At 38.9% G+C, this 16861-nt stretch overlaps 6 protein-coding genes across 10 annotated transcripts; 2 read left to right on the plus strand and 4 right to left on the minus strand.

The window, feature by feature from the left end:
• Positions 1–789: 789 nt before the first annotated feature.
• ROC7 (rotamase CYP 7) lies at positions 790–2793 on the plus strand. Its single transcript, NM_125258.5, has 6 exons — positions 790–920; positions 1456–1534; positions 1658–1729; positions 1854–2036; positions 2125–2200; positions 2372–2793. The coding sequence occupies exons 1-6, from the start codon at positions 855–857 to the stop codon at positions 2508–2510; spliced, it is 615 nt and encodes a 204-aa protein (NP_200679.1). The 5' UTR covers positions 790–854; the 3' UTR covers positions 2511–2793.
• On the minus strand, positions 2710–6190 carry AT5G58720 (smr (Small MutS Related) domain-containing protein). Of its 3 annotated transcripts, NM_125259.4 has the most exons (11): positions 5350–6190; positions 5135–5160; positions 4924–5010; positions 4757–4827; positions 4209–4435; positions 3879–3955; positions 3749–3805; positions 3597–3664; positions 3405–3511; positions 3214–3284; positions 2710–3119 (listed from the first exon to the last, which is right to left on the minus strand). In NM_125259.4, exons 1-11 carry the CDS (start codon positions 5987–5989, stop codon positions 2991–2993), a joined length of 1560 nt encoding a protein of 519 aa, NP_200680.1. In that variant the 5' UTR covers positions 5990–6190; the 3' UTR covers positions 2710–2990. The 3 variants fall into 3 exon arrangements, with proteins under 3 accessions (NP_200680.1, NP_001119460.1, NP_001119459.1); NM_001125988.1 differs by having other exon boundaries at positions 2717–3284; positions 5350–6152; NM_001125987.1 differs by having other exon boundaries at positions 2717–3511; positions 5350–6152.
• Positions 6191–6418: 228 nt separating this feature from the next.
• On the minus strand, positions 6419–8600 carry Mik (pfkB-like carbohydrate kinase family protein). Its single transcript, NM_125260.3, has 2 exons — positions 7455–8600; positions 6419–6818 (listed from the first exon to the last, which is right to left on the minus strand). The coding sequence occupies exons 1-2, from the start codon at positions 8337–8339 to the stop codon at positions 6642–6644; spliced, it is 1062 nt and encodes a 353-aa protein (NP_200681.1). The 5' UTR covers positions 8340–8600; the 3' UTR covers positions 6419–6641.
• Positions 8601–8689: 89 nt separating this feature from the next.
• On the minus strand, positions 8690–10643 carry AT5G58740 (HSP20-like chaperones superfamily protein). Its single transcript, NM_125261.5, has 5 exons — positions 10495–10643; positions 10245–10393; positions 10082–10130; positions 9635–9777; positions 8690–9037 (listed from the first exon to the last, which is right to left on the minus strand). The coding sequence occupies exons 1-5, from the start codon at positions 10541–10543 to the stop codon at positions 8951–8953; spliced, it is 477 nt and encodes a 158-aa protein (NP_200682.1). The 5' UTR covers positions 10544–10643; the 3' UTR covers positions 8690–8950.
• A 959-nt stretch (positions 10644–11602) lies between these two features.
• Positions 11603–13157, plus strand: AT5G58750 (NAD(P)-binding Rossmann-fold superfamily protein). Of its 2 annotated transcripts, NM_001345320.1 has the most exons (2): positions 11691–11777; positions 11921–13156. In NM_001345320.1, the coding sequence occupies exon 2, from the start codon at positions 11925–11927 to the stop codon at positions 13059–13061; it is 1137 nt and encodes a 378-aa protein (NP_001330491.1). In that variant the 5' UTR covers positions 11691–11777; positions 11921–11924; the 3' UTR covers positions 13062–13156. The 2 variants fall into 2 exon arrangements, with proteins under 2 accessions (NP_200683.1, NP_001330491.1); NM_125262.3 differs by having other exon boundaries at positions 11603–13157.
• Positions 13158–13464: 307 nt separating this feature from the next.
• DDB2 (damaged DNA binding 2) lies at positions 13465–16722 on the minus strand. 2 transcript variants are annotated; one of them, NM_125263.5, is made up of 11 exons: positions 16388–16722; positions 16023–16113; positions 15779–15906; positions 15565–15687; positions 15373–15461; positions 15122–15242; positions 14953–15044; positions 14723–14852; positions 14364–14612; positions 14085–14281; positions 13465–13975 (listed from the first exon to the last, which is right to left on the minus strand). In NM_125263.5, the coding sequence occupies exons 1-11, from the start codon at positions 16619–16621 to the stop codon at positions 13756–13758; spliced, it is 1674 nt and encodes a 557-aa protein (NP_200684.2). In that variant the 5' UTR covers positions 16622–16722; the 3' UTR covers positions 13465–13755. The 2 variants fall into 2 exon arrangements, with proteins under 2 accessions (NP_200684.2, NP_001332069.1); NM_001345321.1 differs by having other exon boundaries at positions 13491–13975; positions 16023–16717.
• Between the last annotated feature and the right edge of the window lie 139 nt (positions 16723–16861).

Genomic DNA, 16861 nt, shown 5'->3' on the forward strand with positions numbered 1-16861 from the left:
TTTTGCACTATTTATCAGTGGTTGAATTTCTTTAATTATCTATTAAATGATGTTTTATGTAGGAAAAAACAAGAAATGCGAAATTCAATTTAATTTTTGAAATACTTCAGATGTCGGCCAAAAGAAAAAAAAAAACAGATAACATTAGATATGTTGCAATAGCAAAGCGACAACAAATAAAGTGTTCGGCTATATTGGTGGTGCAGCTGCAGGTCTGTTGTCTTTCCAAATCCATCTTTTAGGCCAAAAGTTAAGTACTAATCTCGCCCTTTTTACCCTTTCTTTTTACTAATAGTAAAATATTATCAATGATGTAGCAAAATAAAATGTACTGGAAGACTGGCCCAGGAAAGTTGACAGTATTTAAATGTCATCGAATTCTTAATATGGATGGAAACGTGCTTAATTAAAATGATACTGACAATTAATATTTAACTAACCACTTATAAAGTTAAGTAACCATATTAATATTAGCTGGAACAAGAGTAATGTGACATGCTTATGGTATTGATGTTGAGTCTTTTTGACTAAGAATTAAAAATGACTTTTGGGTATCCGATCCAGCCATGAGCCATTTCTTCCATTAGGGTTACCAACTCTGAATTACTATTATTATCATTTCTTAATTAACAACAATAAAGAATCATAGAATTCACAAAGATTAATGGGCTGTAACCAAACCACTCATTAGCCCATTACGGTTCTACAACGATCCGGGCCCAATTACAATTGTACACGCTACAAGCCAGGTGGCGGAATTTAATTGGATATTGACGTGGCTTTGGTGAGAAATAGCGGTGGACAAGGGAAAAAAAAAGGGACTGTGGAGAAACACTTTAGCACGGTGCGACAAGATGGCGAGCTCAGTGACGCTGCTTCTATGGAGTCTTCTTCTTCTCGGTACACTAAGCGCTATTCAGGTATATTCGTGTGTTTCCTTCTCACTAGTCGATCGATTTCTGCAAAGCTTTATGATTGAGTTCTTAGATTGTTGCACGATCTAGATAATACCAATTTGGTTGCGATTGGTTAACGGTATATAATTGTCTTAGGTCTTCATGTTGATTATTATTTGATTCGGTGTTTGATGTGACATGTTTCTGATATTAGTTTCAATCATCTTAATCGCGGACGATTCGGGTAATTTCTCCTAGGATCAGGGAACAAACCTTTATACGTTCATCATGAGTCATATAGTGTTTGAGATTTGAAGCCGAAAGAGTTCTGTTGAATTATGGACTTATTTGATTAAAGAAACTGGAGTTAATAATATATGGTTGTTTGGAAAATCTGAATTTGATCCTTAACATATGATTAGATTCAACACTAGAGAGCTAGTTACTGCATGAAGTGCGCCTAATTTGTGTCTAAATGTGTTGGGATGATGTATATATTATGAAACGGTTGTGATCTAGTGTTTATATTGATTTCTGGATGTTTGGTTTCATGTTCCAGGCCAAAAAGTCTAAGGAAAACTTAAAGGAGATCACACACAAGGTTTATTTTGATGTTGAAATTGATGGGAAAGCAGCTGGTATGACCTTGTTCCTGAGTTTTATCTTATGATGATATATGTTAGACTGCATGAAATGCTTTGTGGTTTCTTCTTGTCTTGTCCCCTGAAAACATCTCATATCGATTGATGATTTTTGTCCAGGTCGTATTGTCATGGGTCTATTTGGCAAGACAGTCCCCAAAACTGTAGAGAATTTCCGAGCTTTATGCACTGGTAAGAAAACAATATATTGCTCATTCTCATCCTATGCCAATCGATTATCTGTTAACTTTTCTCTGCCAGCACAGCAGTTTATCTACCTTGATATGAAAAGCTTACTTAAACTTTATACTCACAGGGGAGAAAGGAATAGGTAAGAATGGGAAGGCGCTCCATTACAAGGGGAGTTCATTTCATAGGATCATACCAAGCTTTATGCTCCAAGGAGGCGATTTTACACATGGAAATGGAATGGGAGGAGAATCTATCTATGGTGAGAAGTTTGCTGATGAGAACTTCAAACTCAAGCATACTGGTCCAGGTGAGGGCTTCTTCAGTATTATGTGTTTACATCGGCTCTTTGCCTGTGTGAAGTTTTTACATGATTAGTTGTTTTCCTTTTTCCACAGGGTTCTTATCAATGGCAAATGCCGGTCAAGATACCAACGGATCACAGTTTTTCATCACAACTGTAACAACCAGCTGGTGAGTACAGAATCATCTGAATTTCAAACACATAAAGCCAGTTTCTTATCTTTTACTTTCAAGTTGTTTGACAATTGTGTGGGCAGGTTACTACTTTCTAAGCTTAAGAGTTTCAATTATGGATAGAATTGTCGATATGTTGTTTCCGTCTGCTGATTAGAAAGTTTGCAGGTTGGATGGGCGACATGTGGTATTCGGGAAGGTAGTGACAGGAATGGATGTGGTGTACAAAGTCGAAGCTGAAGGAAATCAGAGTGGAACTCCTAAGAGTAAAGTGGTGATTGTAGACAGTGGTGAGCTTCCCCTGTAACTCAACAACTCTAGTTTTCTCCATCTGATCATCCATTGATGTGAGCTCTAGTGTGCTTGATGACTTTTGTGTTAAAACGAGTGTCTTGGTTACTTTATGAAAGATTCTACCGGCTTTATTTCTTTCGTCTGCTTTCTAGCTCGAGCTATGTCTGACTTTATACACAAATGTCTTTCAGTAGCAAAAATTCTGCACTTATGCCGTTTTGCATTGTCAACATTTGTAGAATTTATAGAAGTTACACGATAATATATATATCAGTAAACTCCTAAAGAAGAGTTAGCGAAAAATATACATTCTGTCTGTGTCAGACAAAGTGTTTTCAGAACTTAAATAACGTGAAATACGGAAAGGAAAAAGAAGGAAGCTAAGTTTTGCCCAACATTTACTTAACAACAGAGAGCTAGCATCAGATATAGACAAAATCGACATAAATTTTAAGATCTAAAGCTAAAACCTGACTTTAGTTTTAGTTATCACTTATTCATCAGAGTCACTCTCTGTGTCTAAGAAACTGAACTCTCTACTACCTCCGTCAAGCTTGATCAGCAGTGTCCCTCTGTTCTCTTCACAATACCTAACTCCTTCTCTTTCTAGCAGCTTTACCACCTGATCATATCCATAAATAACAATCATATACCATGACTGCAATACTAAATTCTTGTCTCCGGTTTTGCTGTGAAAGGGCGTTGAAGAAACTTACTGATTGTTTCACCTTAGACTTCCCAAACCCAGAAGCTCCACATCCTGTGATCACTCGTAGAGTCTGAATGGCTGGATGATTTCACAATTGTTAGGAGGAAGGTATTATCTCGGGTTTTATGATGACAAGATCTGACTATGATGATCTACTAAAGAAGAAAAGACTTATAATTGAGTTTGCTAAGTACTCACAAGGAACATATGATCCAAATAAGAGATGTAGCTTCAGTAGCTTCATTGCTGGTTTAACATGCTGACCATGCAGATCAATGGTTACCACATTCTCTATACCTTTGTTTCTGCATAGTCATAAACAATGGCTTAGTCCACCACAAAATGTTTAAGCGCATCAGCATACTTTGATAATGCATCAAAACAGCTAACCTTGCAACGAATATATCTTGGCTTGCCCTCTCATCAGCCCGTTGAGCTTGTTTAGATGCCACTCTTCCCTAAAAGAAAAACAACACAAGTTTCTGTCATACTGTCAAACAAAATGCCATGATACCATGATATATGTAAACCGTGATATGCACCTTGTCAGAAAGGTAAGCCGCATGAGCCCTCCCTCCTTTCGAATATGCTTCGGCAGCCTTAAACCAATTAATAAATGCATTAGTTGAGGAGTCTACCAGAGCCAGATATATGGAAGCAAGTAAAACTAACTTTTTGATAGTAGGACTTCGTAACATTCCACTGGTCATTTGCACCTTTTCTAAGTTCATGATAACTGTCATCCTTCACTGCAACACACGTACTGATTGATTGGTAATGCAATTCATGAGTAAGAAAGATTGATTCAAGAGTTGCAACACAAACAAGCAGTCAAAACTTCAGATGTTTATGCCAATGACACCAAAGCAAAAATTGCCAAGTGTTTCATCAGGTAAAACAACATACATCAGAAGCTCGAAGCCGGCAAACTCATGGCAAATTGAGCATGCTATTTGCAGCTATATACGCAAATACTAAAATCAAGAAACCATAGTAAAGTACCAAACGTATTAGGGTGAGGCTCTTCCCCACTAGATGAAGAAGCATCAATGCCAAGTGACTGCATTTTCTTTGCCACATTCCTCCAACTCGTTGTCTTTGATTCATGTTTAGGATTCTGGCGAATGTTGAACAGAGACTCCAACACTTTTTGTGGAAGACCAAGCTCATCAATTCCTTGGGTAGTTGCAAAAGGATCTTGAGAACTCATGAGAGCTTTTGCGTAGTCCCTACCATTCAGACAAAGAAAAGAAAAAAAGGCCAGATATTTAGTTTTGACCTCGTCCACAATGTTGAAATTAAGAAATCATAATGTAAGTTTTGGCGGTCTCATGAGTAATTTAGATATCATGTGTTCATGAACTGAATCCTCCACCATGAAATAGTTCGTTTGTTGTTCTTTCATAGAAGAGGATAAGGACTAATTAAAAGATAAGGAGAGGTTGCAGAGAGCTCGTTATCTTGTAACTAACGTGTAAATCAACTCTGATAATTCCAAAATCAGTGAATTGCAATAACAAGATGAAAGCCTAAGAAGCAAATAGAAGTACCTTTGACTATAGTCTCCACCCCAGAAAAGTTCACAATCAGAAGTATCAGTATCAAAAGATGACTCTGCCAGCTGTTAAATAATGTCAGGAGATTGCACTTTATTTTATCGTGTAAGAAAACAAAATAAACAGATCTATGAAGATTAACAAAAAAAACAATCACTTACACTATCGCTGACTCCTATGCCGAAACATTTACCACTCAATGAATCATCAGTTGATGAAGAAGACATGTCAAGCAAGACATTCAAAGCCTAAGAAGAAAACGCTATTAAGCTTTAAAATAAATAGTCGGGCAAGTATCAGCATATTTCAGGAGCTTCCCTGTCAATATACTAAATACTTCCCCATGTAAGTTTGAAGACAATCTCTGCTTACCATGTCGACATCATAGCCACATTGACCTACAAAAAATAGATACTTCCATGTCAATTCATCGAACAATCTAGTCTCTCCTCATAACATTATTACGGCTATATTTCGAATATCGCGGACACATTAAAACGTAATCCTATAACTATTAAGGATCATACTTTTCTACTAACATCTTCTCCCATGGAAAAATTAACTGACTAAGAAGAAGAAATACTCACACAAAACATCTCTAACAACAGCCATGCTAAGCTCGCAATCATCTCCAAGCATTGAACTTAAGAACTGTTCAGCTTTCTCTCTATCCGCAGCTTTTTTCCCGTTCCCACAGAGCTCTTTAGACCGTTCCATCATAGGAAACTCTTTTCGCACAGGGTTTGGCTTCAAGTAATCCTTCGCAATCACAGAAGAAACCATCCCTGTAGCAGCAATAACTCTACTCTGCTTGCTTCCCTTAAACCATCTATCTCTAGTCAAATCTTCGCTACAGCTAGAACTTGACCCTGCCCCATACTCAGAGGTAGACGCTGTTTCCTGACCCGAAGAACCACTCGCCACCGAACTCGTCGACGGATCATCACCGCTTTCCACCAGATCCGATAAAATCTCAGCGGCTTTGTTCAGATCTCCGCCTGCTTCCTTATAAGCAGCCATCGCTTCCTCCATTGAAACCGAGCAAAAGGCTTCCATTAACGATTCGATAAAATTTTTTCCAACGTTTTCTATCTCCCTCTTTCCTTCACCGTCCTTCCTCTCTTCCTCCACATCTTTTTTGTTCCCGTCCGACGTCGTTCCATCACCGGAAGGTTTCGCGGCGCAGGATCGCTTCTTCTTCTTCTTATGCTGGTTCTTCTGCTTCATTATCGTACAATTATAGATGAAATCGTGTCAACGCCGCTTCAATAGAATCTCTTCCGATCTGCAGAAGAAACTTAAACCCAGATTTCCGACGAGAAGCGTCGGAGAGAGGGAAGAGGCGTTTTAACCGTAAATCAGGAGTTAGTAATGGAGATGCCAATATCAGAGGAAATTTTTTGCTCGTCCAGACTTTTGATTGGGAATCGGAATCGCCACGTCAATCCACGCGCCTGATCGTGACCACGTTTTAAATCCACGCGCACGAATCAAACACCGAACACGGTTTCCTCCTGATTGTACATATATTGAACCGGTTCAACTATGCACCAGTCAAAATTAGATCTCCCACGTTGACTTTCGTAATTTTATCTCAGATTTGTTTTTGGTTTTTATATTAACTAGATAATGTGGCAACATGCGAATAGCAAATCATCTTATCCAAAACTTTTAAAACAAAATTTGACATCTTCATTTCGAATTTTGAAACGCGGAGTTGATAAACAAACTTTGCGGGAACGACCAGAAAGAGCGTTTGAAGACGCTGGTCAACGCGTTTTATACATTAAAATTTCCAAAATTCATCAACGTGTTGAAGCAAGCTTACACAACTCAGAAGAGCTTTGTTAGTAAAAAAAAGGTGATTCAAGATTCGTATTCACAGGGACCGATCATCACAAGAGTGACCATTGACCAATAACTTTGGTTGAAGTTGAGAGTCTACGCATGAAAACCGAGCTGGACTTAGACGCTCATGGAACTCGTTGTGATCGTTGTTATGGCTGCTAGATATGTTACACTGCTTCTTCCTTCTCTGTACCTCATCCTTGACTTTCTGCAAATCACAAAGACATATGTCACATAGAAATAACCGATGAAAGGGATGAATCCTTGTGCAGTGCAAACACAAACGCTATAAATCTTCTAATTTGCTTAATGTTCACTTGCACTAGCCAATGGTTCAATTATTATCCAATAACGCCCTCATTTCAACAGATACAACTACAAGAGATACACAGAAACACTCGCAAATACATCAAGAGATCCATACTTTTGAATTCTCTAATTGCTTAACCACATTGTTCGGTGAATGCTTAAACAACACTTTTTCCTGCATCTACCCTATGTTGAATGAAACTGCTCCTAGATTAACAATGAAGTAAAACAAGAAAAGACTCTCTCAGCAGCTGTGACTCGACAGAATCTCAAACAACAACTGTGAAGATTTGACACATTTTCAGATTGGAAACCTATCAACATCAAATACAGATTCTAGTTCACCCGCAAGATATAGGTTTGGCTGTATTGAAAGTAAGCTGCAAGATGTAACAGAGTTCTTTTGCTAGGATTATGTTAAAGACATTTGCATATCACTATCATCGGCTCTAAAAGTTCTTACTACTGTCTATTAGATTTGCAAATCTCTCACAGCATGCAATTCAGTAAGCTAATACGAGACCAAAAAACAAACCTGAAGCATCATCAAATCGAACTTTGGCTGACCAATATGCTCTACAGTGATGGAACCAAAGAGGTTCCCTAACAATGCAGCATCAGGAACAGTCAAACCTTCAACAAGCCCAACAATCAAACCTCCGAGAAAGCTGTCTCCGGCACCGGTAGGATCCACCTGCTTCGCCAAGAACGGAGGAACCGTCATTTCATCATCCTTATGATAAATCCTACACCCTTTTTCACCATTAGTCACCACCACACAACACAAGTGCTTCATTTGTTCAACATCCATGAAAAGAGCTTCGTCTGACGAAGCTTTCAAGAATCCAATTCGATGCAAGATGTGATAAAATCCACTTTCTTTCAAATCAACAAGCTTCACAGCTCCGTCAACAGGATCAAAAACCCTAATCAAAGCTTGAATATCCACAGCAACAACGTCACAGATCTCCACCATTTTCTCAAGCGTCTCCGGTAAAATCTCGCCGCCGACTCCAACGGCCATTCCGAAATCAAATCTCGAATCGGGTATATCCGAAGGAAGAATCGGATCACATGCAGAGACTCTTTTCAACACCCGATCAGCATGACCGATCCCATCGATTCCCAGATCGAAATACGCCTCGAAAACTGTTGTTTCCTTCTCCGGAGCCACGATCGGAGAGTGGGTGACCTCGTATCTGAAGTCGTGTCCTACTTTGGAGACCAAATCGCAGGAGACAGAGGAAGAATCTAAGACATTAGATATGAAAGAGGCGGCGCCGCCGAGAGTTTCAGCTACGACGGATCCGTTTTGGATTAAAACGTCGTGGCAATAATTTCCGACGATGAGAACGCGGCGATTGGGAATCCGACGCGGCGAGTGAGACGTTTGCTGCGACGGAGGAGGATTCAACGTCATGATCGCGGCTGGTGCAGAGGATCATCGAGAAAGTGAAGCAGAAGGAAGAAGAAGAATCATGGAATTAGTAAGACGAAGAAGCCGACCAACGAGAAGAAGAAGAAGAGACAAAACTAATGGCTATAAGCTAATACGTAACGTCTTGAGATTCGTTCCCTGCTCTCTGTCTTATGATATATGTGTCGCGAGGGAGATGACGCGCGCCTAATTTTCCTCCTTTTTTTTTTTGTAACCGAAATAAAATGATGTTAAATAATAAAATAGAGAATATGATCATTTTTCTCCAATTTTATTTTGTTCGAATTCCTTATTCTCCTCCACTTATCCAAGACAATTTCTTTTTGAAAAAGCTGTCACATACCAAAACAAGATTCGAAGCGCACGGCGGCTCAGTGGACTTTTAGTAGATGCTCCGATTCTGTTGTCGGGAAGAAAAGGACAACTAAACAGAGACGAAAGACGATTTATATGATTGCCATTACGAGTTATAGAAACAGAGAGTCAGGGGGTTTATTTATGAGACATGAGACATTTTGTTTAAGTCATGGTGACTTTTGAGTTTGTTATAATGGACATACTATTATAGCAACAAGAGTGGGACTATTATTTATTTAGTCAGAACGAATACCGCCCATGAAGCTCCTTGGATCTGGACAATTACCCGAGAACTGAGCTTGCGAGAAGTCGAATCCCGGGTTCTGCAAAAACCAACAGAGAAAGAACATGTAAAAGGAAAGTTGGTCGAAAGAGTAAAGAAAAGCATACTTGAGCTCAATACAAAGTAAATAGAAACTCATGCATACAAGCAGAAACAAAACCAATAAGACAAAGCCATTAAGGCATACATGAATCACACCCATGTGTGCAGTCTTGCCATGTTAATTTGCTCAATCCGGTTAGACTAAGGCTGAGCAATTTCATCCACCATAGCTTTACTATCACCAGCTCTATGCAGACTGTTTATTCATGAAACTGATAAAAATCCGGCTACACTATAGGTTTACTATCACCAGCTCTATGCAGACTGTTTATCCATGAACACAAAAGATTCACTACTTGAGAGAGACATAAGAAACAAAATAAGAGAGCTTGAACAAAGAAAACAATCATGGGACATGACTCATCCAAAACGATCATTTATGGCAAAGTAATCATACTTTGACATAGATTCATTCTACTCAGTAGTGGTGCCTAAGATTTGCTTTGGAGATCAATTAGAAGACCTAGAAAACAACATTTATTTTTTCAAAAGCAGAAACCATATGAAACCAAGAGGACTTTTACAGGTAGCTAACCTCTTCTTGAAACCTCTGGAGCATGAGCCGCTTCTGCTCAAGATCAGTGGCGTAAGGATCTAACTGACCCTGTCCCAGAATCGGTGATGCCCATGTTTGCCCTTTCTCCCTCTTCTGCAGGGTAATGTGCATTATATCATCCTCTGCCAAATCAAACATAACAATCCAGATTAGCAATCAGTGCCAGACTATGAACCTAAAAAAACTATGCCAGTAACTTACATACGCTGATAATATAACCCAAAATATACTGTACATTCCATCATCCCTCCATTAGTCTCAAATTTTCCACATTCCAAACTATATGTCCCACTATTTATACCAAACTCAGATCACATTTCCAGGTTCAGTTTATCCTCTCTAGCAATAGTGAACGGGTCTAAAAACAGAAACCTAACCATCAAAAACAAGCACCCAATACAGACACAAAAACAAAAAATGGAGTACCTAGAGTCCAGAACGAGCAATCAGTCTTCACAGGAGCACTAAGATCGTGCTGAAAATTGACAAAATTTAGACAATTGAATCGAGTTATATATACCACATCGAATAACTCAGATTTATGAGACAAACGGATCAAAAACATTGAAAGATAGCGAAAGAAACTGACATTGAGATAGGGAGGGTTGCCTTTGATGCCAACTTCGATATGTTTCGACTGGATTTTGCAGTGGAATGACTTTGGATGAACATTTGGCGGCAAAGTTATGTACATGTTCACTTCTTCCAGGGTTTGATCCCACTCAAATACCTTTTGACCTATAACCATCGGAAATCGAAGAACATTCAAACCAAATCTCGTGAAATGGAATCAGCTGAAATTAGAGAAATAGAGCGAGGGGATAGAGAAAGCGAGAAACCATTGTGAATGAAATCGTGTCTCTTCTCTGGCGCAAGCTTCTCCGCCATATCTAGGGTTTTCTTCTCCGTTCCCGGCGAAATCGATCACCGTTGATAGTAGTTGTTCTGGTTCCTTTTCAATTCGTCTCAACATTGGAGGACAGGCATTTATGATTCAGTCCTTTCATAATCATGTATTTTCTTTTAGGGTTCTTAGTTTTAGTTATTTACGCTTAGATCCCTTTTCTTGAGGTACACTCCGTTTCTAACTTGGAAGTCAAAACTCCATGCCGTTTTATTGAAGTTCTTCCAAGTTCCAAGAAACATTTTTTTGTTGTCGCCAAAGTAGAACACTCTTTCACAATTCCACAGAAAATTTAAAGATGAGAAGTGGGTCTATTCAATGCATAGAATACGGAGGAAAACAAAATTGAAAGAAGAGTAATGTGTAGGTCTACCACAAAACATGGTCCATTTTAAAGCCTTAAACGTAGCCAAGTGTGTTAGTTTTTTAGCTTTTCAATGTCCTTTGGGACAAGAGATACACTGTACCCATTTCCCCCTTTCAGTTTCTTCAACGTAGACAGGGTAGTTATTCAATTTTCTCATATTAAAACGTTATACGTGATCAAAGACTTTGACTTATAACAGAAGAATAATTTTGATCAATCAAAAAGTTGTTTGATAATGTAAATTATGGTCTTCCATTTCGCTAATCCAAAAACTTACTTTCTCAATTCCATTGGTCAACTTGTTTCATTTGATGAAATTCGATATGATACATGTTTGGCCACTGCATGAATCGAACGACAGTTAGATCTCAAATCGGTTTGGTTTCGGGTACATGAGTTCTAGTTATGAAAAAACAATCATCACGACTCACGAGTGTATATATAACTAGTTCATTGAATAAGTTGTCGGCTAATATTCGGTTTTGACCGGTGAGACTGTTAACTAAAATGAATACTATTAGAGTAGAGACCCACTTGAAGTGTACTATAATTTTAAAAGCCGGCCAGCAACCACGGGCCAGACTCTGCCTCTCGCAAAATCTTGACCGTCCGATTGAGAACCGGACAAAATGCTGTACACGACGGTTCCTTAAAAAACTATTGTAACAACTGTTGCTTTCGTAACACATTCCAGAACCACAAATTAAATTGATAAACACGTTAACATGAAACCCAAAACACTGTTTGACTTTAGTCTATTTTATCTTAAACAAATGTTGCTTCGTTATGCTACATCGTAGCTGTGTTCAAAGCAACTTGCTTTGGATAATTTATCATAGCCTTTAAAACAGGTAAGCATCGAGTCTTGAAACTATCCTAAAACACGTTGAATCAGTCCCACAAACTTTTTTTGTCTTTACTCTAAGCGTTTATATGAAGCTTTGATCAAAGTCCATAACTCACTAATAATCACAATGGGGTCTGAAAATGGCAGCTTGATGAGAAGAAACGAAGTAGACGAGAATGTAGCGTTAATCTTTGGCGTCACCGGGCTTGTGGGTCGAGAGATTGTTAAGACGCTATTAATGTCTAAACCAGGATGGAGAATCTACGGCGTAGCGCGTAACCCGGAGATCAATTCCATGACGAAGATGTACAACTTCATCTCCTGCGATCTGCTTAACGCATCTGAGACTAAACAGAGGTTGTCTCCATTACAAGACATCGTGAGTCACGTGTTTTGGGTCACGTGGTCTGGTGAGTTTCCATTGGATACCGACGAATGTTGCGTACAGAACAAGACGATGCTGATGAACGCTTTGGACGCGATTCTCCCAAACGCTAAGAGGTTAAAGCATTTCTCGCTTCAAACGGGGATGAAGCATTATGTGTCTTTGGTGGAAGAGACAATGGCTCGTGGAGAAGGTTCGAGTTTGTATTATTACAGCGAGGAGTGTCCAAGAAAGAGCTCTGGGAAGAATTTCTACTATGTTTTGGAGGACTTGCTGAAGGAGAAGATCACTCGTAGTTCCGTTGTTTGGTCGGTTCAAAGACCTGGTTTGCTAATGGGAAGCTCTTCAAGAACTCTGTACAACTTCATGGGAAGTCTTTGTGTTTATGGAGCGATGTGTAAGTATTTGAATCTTCCTTTTGTGTTTGGAGGAACAAGAGAATGTTGGGAAGAGAGTTACATAGATGGCTCTGATTCGAATTTAGTCGCGGAGCAGCATATATTCGCTGCAACAAGTGGGAAAGTACGCGAGAAAGGGGAAGCTTTTAACGCCATTAATGGAGTAGGGTTTACTTGGAAGGAGATTTGGCCGGAAATAGGGAAGAAACTTGGTGTACAAGTTAACGAAACAACCATGTTTGATGAAGGTTTCTGGTTTGGGAGAGAGATGGTTGAGAGAAAACATGTGTGGGATGAGATTGTTGTGAAGGAGAAGCTTGTTAGGACAGAGATTGAGGATTTGGCGAATTGGTATTTCTTGGATGCTCTGTTTAGATGTCCGTTTAAGCTTCTTGGGAAAAGAGAAAAAGTAGATAGGTTTGGGTTTAAGAGGAAATATAGAACCCTAGATTCGGTTTTGTATTGGATTGATGTGATGAGAGATGAAAAACTCATTCCTTTGTAACACATGTTGTACATTAGCAATGTAGATCACGGTATATATGTACTTGATCAATAATCCTCATGTAAGTTTTGTTTGTTTGAATAATGAGCTTTCCACAAATCCTTTTAAGCTAAATCATTAAACATAAATCCTTTGCAGTGAAATGCAATAGCTAAGTTAGATTCCAAGCAGTGGATAACCAAAATTCCAGTCAGGTTTCGTAAACGCGTCCGAACAAATGTGAATGTATTGTGACATATAATAAGATGAAGTAGTGGCAGACCATACTTGAGACAACAACAAGATGATTAGCTGGACTCAGTTTGTTTATCGATGTTATTGCATACGTAGTACAGATGAGTTTTGGCTGTCAAGATGACGTAAGAGTAAAGACATTTCATCCCATGTCTCCACTCTTCACTCAGCGAGATCAAGAATCATTCCAACAAGTAAGAGAAAACAGGGGAGAGTAAAAACTGAAGAGAAGATTCAAGATTGATCCATTCCACATACTTACTACAATTCATACTTAAGAATCACCAAAAAGGATTTCAAGAAAATGCCATACAAAAGCCGATCATGCGCCCCCAAAAGAAAAAAGAAGCAAAATTGCCGCCAAAGGCAAAACAGGGGATGCTACTAAAACAGACTCTGTACAAGAAAACCTACAAAAACAGAGTAAGTTAGTTATACATAACGACCTTCTTCACTCATATTAAGTTTTTGTCTTCTTGGTTGTTTTTGCTTGATACTTATTGACTTTTATGTTTTTGCCTTTAGAGCTAAATATGTCATCTTCATCGTCTTCATCATCGCTGCCACGCTTTTGCTTCTTTCCTTTCTTCTTGCTGTCACCATAACATATGATAATCTTCTTATCCTTCTTCTCCTCAACCATCTCTGTATTATCCTGTGGCCTCCAAATGAACAGCGACCTGCAAAACCGGATTTCGAAACCAAATCCACACCAATGAGAGATCAGTCAATAAGAAAAAGTGTCCACCAACGGTTACTATTGTAGCTGTTGGGTAATGAATCCCGAACCTTGAACTTCCTGAAGCTAAAACATCATCGCGAGGATGCAACTTGTTGACTGGAGTAATAGTTGTGATGTTTGGATCCATAACCTCTGCAACCAATTGTCCATTGCTTGCATCAATGAAATCTATTGGGTGAAGAGCAGTTCCGTTGTAGTTTTCACTGATGTAACGACCAATCACGATGAGTGACTCCGAGGTATCCTGCGGATGAACATATAACAAATGTTGAATAAAAAGGGGAATTGATGGAAAAGGAGAGGAGAAAGAGGTTAAAGTATCAAACCTTAGGGTCCCATTCAGCTTTGAATGGTGTCAAATGCCGATTGAAATCATTACTATGAACAATCTCTCGGCTTGGCAAATCTAAGTTCCCGAAGATAGAGTCCCATATTCGAATACGGTTGTCCTGACACGTCGTGAGGATTTTCGTGCCTGATGATGGAGAGAAGTAAGCAGAGTTGACTACTCGTTTGTGTGCAAGATCATGAAGAGAAGCTTTAGGTTGTAGTTTACGCATATCCCAGATTCGCGCCTGAAACCATAACCAGGAAAATCTATTAAACAAGTTCTGAAAGAATTCAGATAAACATCTAAACGAATCCAAAGTGACAGCATGATCTTGGTTTTGTTTGATAGACTTACAAAATGATCGTTCCCACAACTGAGAAGAAGCTCAGGCTGGACAGGGTTGCAGTCGAGGCCACAAACTTTGCTTCCTTGCTTGTGTATCAGAATAGGCTCACCCGTACTGTTATTGGTACGATGATCGATCCTTTTACAAAAGCAATCACGAGAAAATCAGTTTGGCACTCATTTAAAACAGTAACAAAGAGGCTAGTCTATAAACAGTTCAAGGGGATGAAATCACTTACATGTGAAGAAACCCAAAATTATCAGCAGCAAGCACTACACCTTTCTCCGAGTTTATATCCATACCGTACAGCATTTTCCAACTGTTTGCGCCCTATAAACCGATGATATGTCGTAATAAGTTAAATGAATCAGAGAAGACAAATTAGAGAAACGAGACGATGGTGTGACCTGCCATCCATCAGGGTTGAGATTCAGCAAAGTTGATGAAGTTCCAGTTTCCAGGTCAGTATAACCAATTGTTCCATCAGAGGATGCAGAATAAACCATGTCATCATTTGTGGGACTAAACCTGCAATACCAACAAAAGAAGATAAATTTGATAAAACAAAAGACATGAGCTTTTGTTTCCAGATACTATAATGCAGAAAGTAAAACCACAACATATACTGTAAGATTGAAAGCCAGATTTAAAAACTTACCGCATATTATTAACTTGAACAGAATGTATGTTTCCATACACATTCTTCTCATACACTTTTCCAAAATCCCAGACTCCAATTTGCCCTTTCTTCAGAGCATTAACCATAAGACCAACAACAGAATCGAATAAAAACAATGAGAAAATAAACGCAGAAAATTAGTTACGTATGACTTTTGTTTCATTGTAAAACCTTATCTCCAGAGAGAAGAATGTTGTTCTTTGTTGGATGGAACTCCAAACATGTAACACGTCTGCTGTGGTATCTAATAACTGCACAATGAACTTGATCCGGGATCACATATTTTGGTTTAATCTGTCCAGCAAAGGAAAAAGAGAAAAGATCCAGTCAAAAAATCTCATCAGGTATCAAAAAATGTTTGGCGCTTGAACACGTAAGGACTTACAGGAGGAATTCTCGGTTGGAGTTGGCGCTTGAACACAAAGTCAATAGGGTTCTTTGTATTCCTATGAGAAGTTGGGAGTATTCCGTGGTCAGTAACCACTCTATGAGGACAGGACATTGTGGTGTGGCCTTCAAGTGATGCAGTAGAAAGCGAAAACATTGAGTAAATTAACATTTTCTCCACTCACCATCATCAAAAAGCTCACATGTAAGCAAGAATCGATAAGAAATAGCAGGAGCTTTACCAGGCATTTTACACAAGAAGCAAGGCTTCATAGGACAATCGATATACGTTGCTCCTTTAAATCCAGCTTCATGGCCAGGCTGTTTACAAACCTATAAAACCACCATGAAACAACAACAGATACGAAACAATCAAAGCCAAACACCAAAATCCTCTGTCTCTGCATCCAAGTGAAGAATACTAATAAACAATAAAGTGAATTTCAGGCACCATTATAATGGGAACCAATACAGTGAATACTTCTAATATGTTCGAAATCAAAATCAAAAGTCATTACTTATTCCACATAAGCCTACTCAGAACTTGAAATCATAAGCCAAGTAAGAAAACTCATTAGAAAAGTTAGGGTTTTTAGAATAGCGTTACTTTGCAAACTTTCTTAATAAGCTTAACGGTAATGGGTGCTTTCCCTTTGGCTTTATTCTTCTCCAATTCAATTTTCCCTCCATTTTTAACCGCTTCATCTTCCTCCTCCGACTCCGAGAAAGGGTAATTATCTTCCTCTTCTTCTTCTTCTTCTGACGAACTTAACTCGGAATCTGTATCTCTAGCGATGACGATTTCTGGGTCCCTTTTTCTTCTGCTCCTCGTTGAACTCATTTTCGGTAAAAATCTCACGACCCGACAAAAGGAAGAGAGTACGAATCAAACAGTTTTGTTTCTTTTTGGGTTTGATACGACGCAGCGGACACAAACTAAAGCCGGTTAGGTCGATGACCGGTTTAATTATTTACGCGGATAAAAACACTTTTACTCCCATTTAGATTTACCATTATACCCCCTCCAGATCTTGTAATATGTTCCTGTAATAATGTGAGGGTATATTGGTATATAACTAAC

This window comes from Arabidopsis thaliana, chromosome 5 (assembly GCF_000001735.4).
Source record: "Arabidopsis thaliana chromosome 5, partial sequence".
In the NCBI taxonomy this organism is placed as follows: domain Eukaryota; kingdom Viridiplantae; phylum Streptophyta; class Magnoliopsida; order Brassicales; family Brassicaceae; genus Arabidopsis; species Arabidopsis thaliana.

What these genes read in the sequence shown, in the direction of transcription:
- ROC7 (NM_125258.5), top strand. Translation starts at nt 855, where the DNA reads ATGGCGAGCTCAGTGACGCTGCTTCTATGGAGTCTTCTTCTTCTCGGT. An exon ending in GTACACTAAGCGCTATTCAG is followed by an intron (nt 921 to 1,455) that starts GTATATTCGTGT and finishes TTCATGTTCCAG; the next exon opens with GCCAAAAAGTCTAAGGAAAA. An exon ending in ACAACTGTAACAACCAGCTG is followed by an intron (nt 2,201 to 2,371) that starts GTGAGTACAGAA and finishes GAAAGTTTGCAG; the next exon opens with GTTGGATGGGCGACATGTGG.
- AT5G58720 (NM_125259.4), bottom strand. Translation starts at nt 5,989, where the DNA reads ATGAAGCAGAAGAACCAGCATAAGAAGAAGAAGAAGCGATCCTGCGCC. An exon ending in GCCTCACCCTAATACGTTTG is followed by an intron (nt 3,956 to 4,208) that starts GTACTTTACTAT and finishes CGTGTGTTGCAG; the next exon opens with TGAAGGATGACAGTTATCAT. An exon ending in ATTTGGATCATATGTTCCTT is followed by an intron (nt 3,285 to 3,404) that starts GTGAGTACTTAG and finishes GAAATCATCCAG; the next exon opens with CCATTCAGACTCTACGAGTG.
- Mik (NM_125260.3), bottom strand. Translation starts at nt 8,339, where the DNA reads ATGACGTTGAATCCTCCTCCGTCGCAGCAAACGTCTCACTCGCCGCGT. An exon ending in TCGATTTGATGATGCTTCAG is followed by an intron (nt 6,819 to 7,454) that starts GTTTGTTTTTTG and finishes TGTGATTTGCAG; the next exon opens with AAAGTCAAGGATGAGGTACA.
- AT5G58740 (NM_125261.5), bottom strand. Translation starts at nt 10,543, where the DNA reads ATGGCGGAGAAGCTTGCGCCAGAGAAGAGACACGATTTCATTCACAAT. An exon ending in ACACGATTTCATTCACAATG is followed by an intron (nt 10,394 to 10,494) that starts GTTTCTCGCTTT and finishes CGATGGTTATAG; the next exon opens with GTCAAAAGGTATTTGAGTGG. An exon ending in GCAACCCTCCCTATCTCAAT is followed by an intron (nt 10,131 to 10,244) that starts GTCAGTTTCTTT and finishes GTCAATTTTCAG; the next exon opens with CACGATCTTAGTGCTCCTGT.
- AT5G58750 (NM_125262.3), top strand. Translation starts at nt 11,901, where the DNA reads ATGGGGTCTGAAAATGGCAGCTTGATGAGAAGAAACGAAGTAGACGAG.
- DDB2 (NM_125263.5), bottom strand. Translation starts at nt 16,621, where the DNA reads ATGAGTTCAACGAGGAGCAGAAGAAAAAGGGACCCAGAAATCGTCATC. An exon ending in GTTCAAGTTAATAATATGCG is followed by an intron (nt 15,243 to 15,372) that starts GTAAGTTTTTAA and finishes TTGGTATTGCAG; the next exon opens with GTTTAGTCCCACAAATGATG. An exon ending in AATTTTGGGTTTCTTCACAT is followed by an intron (nt 14,853 to 14,952) that starts GTAAGTGATTTC and finishes CTTTTGTAAAAG; the next exon opens with GATCGATCATCGTACCAATA.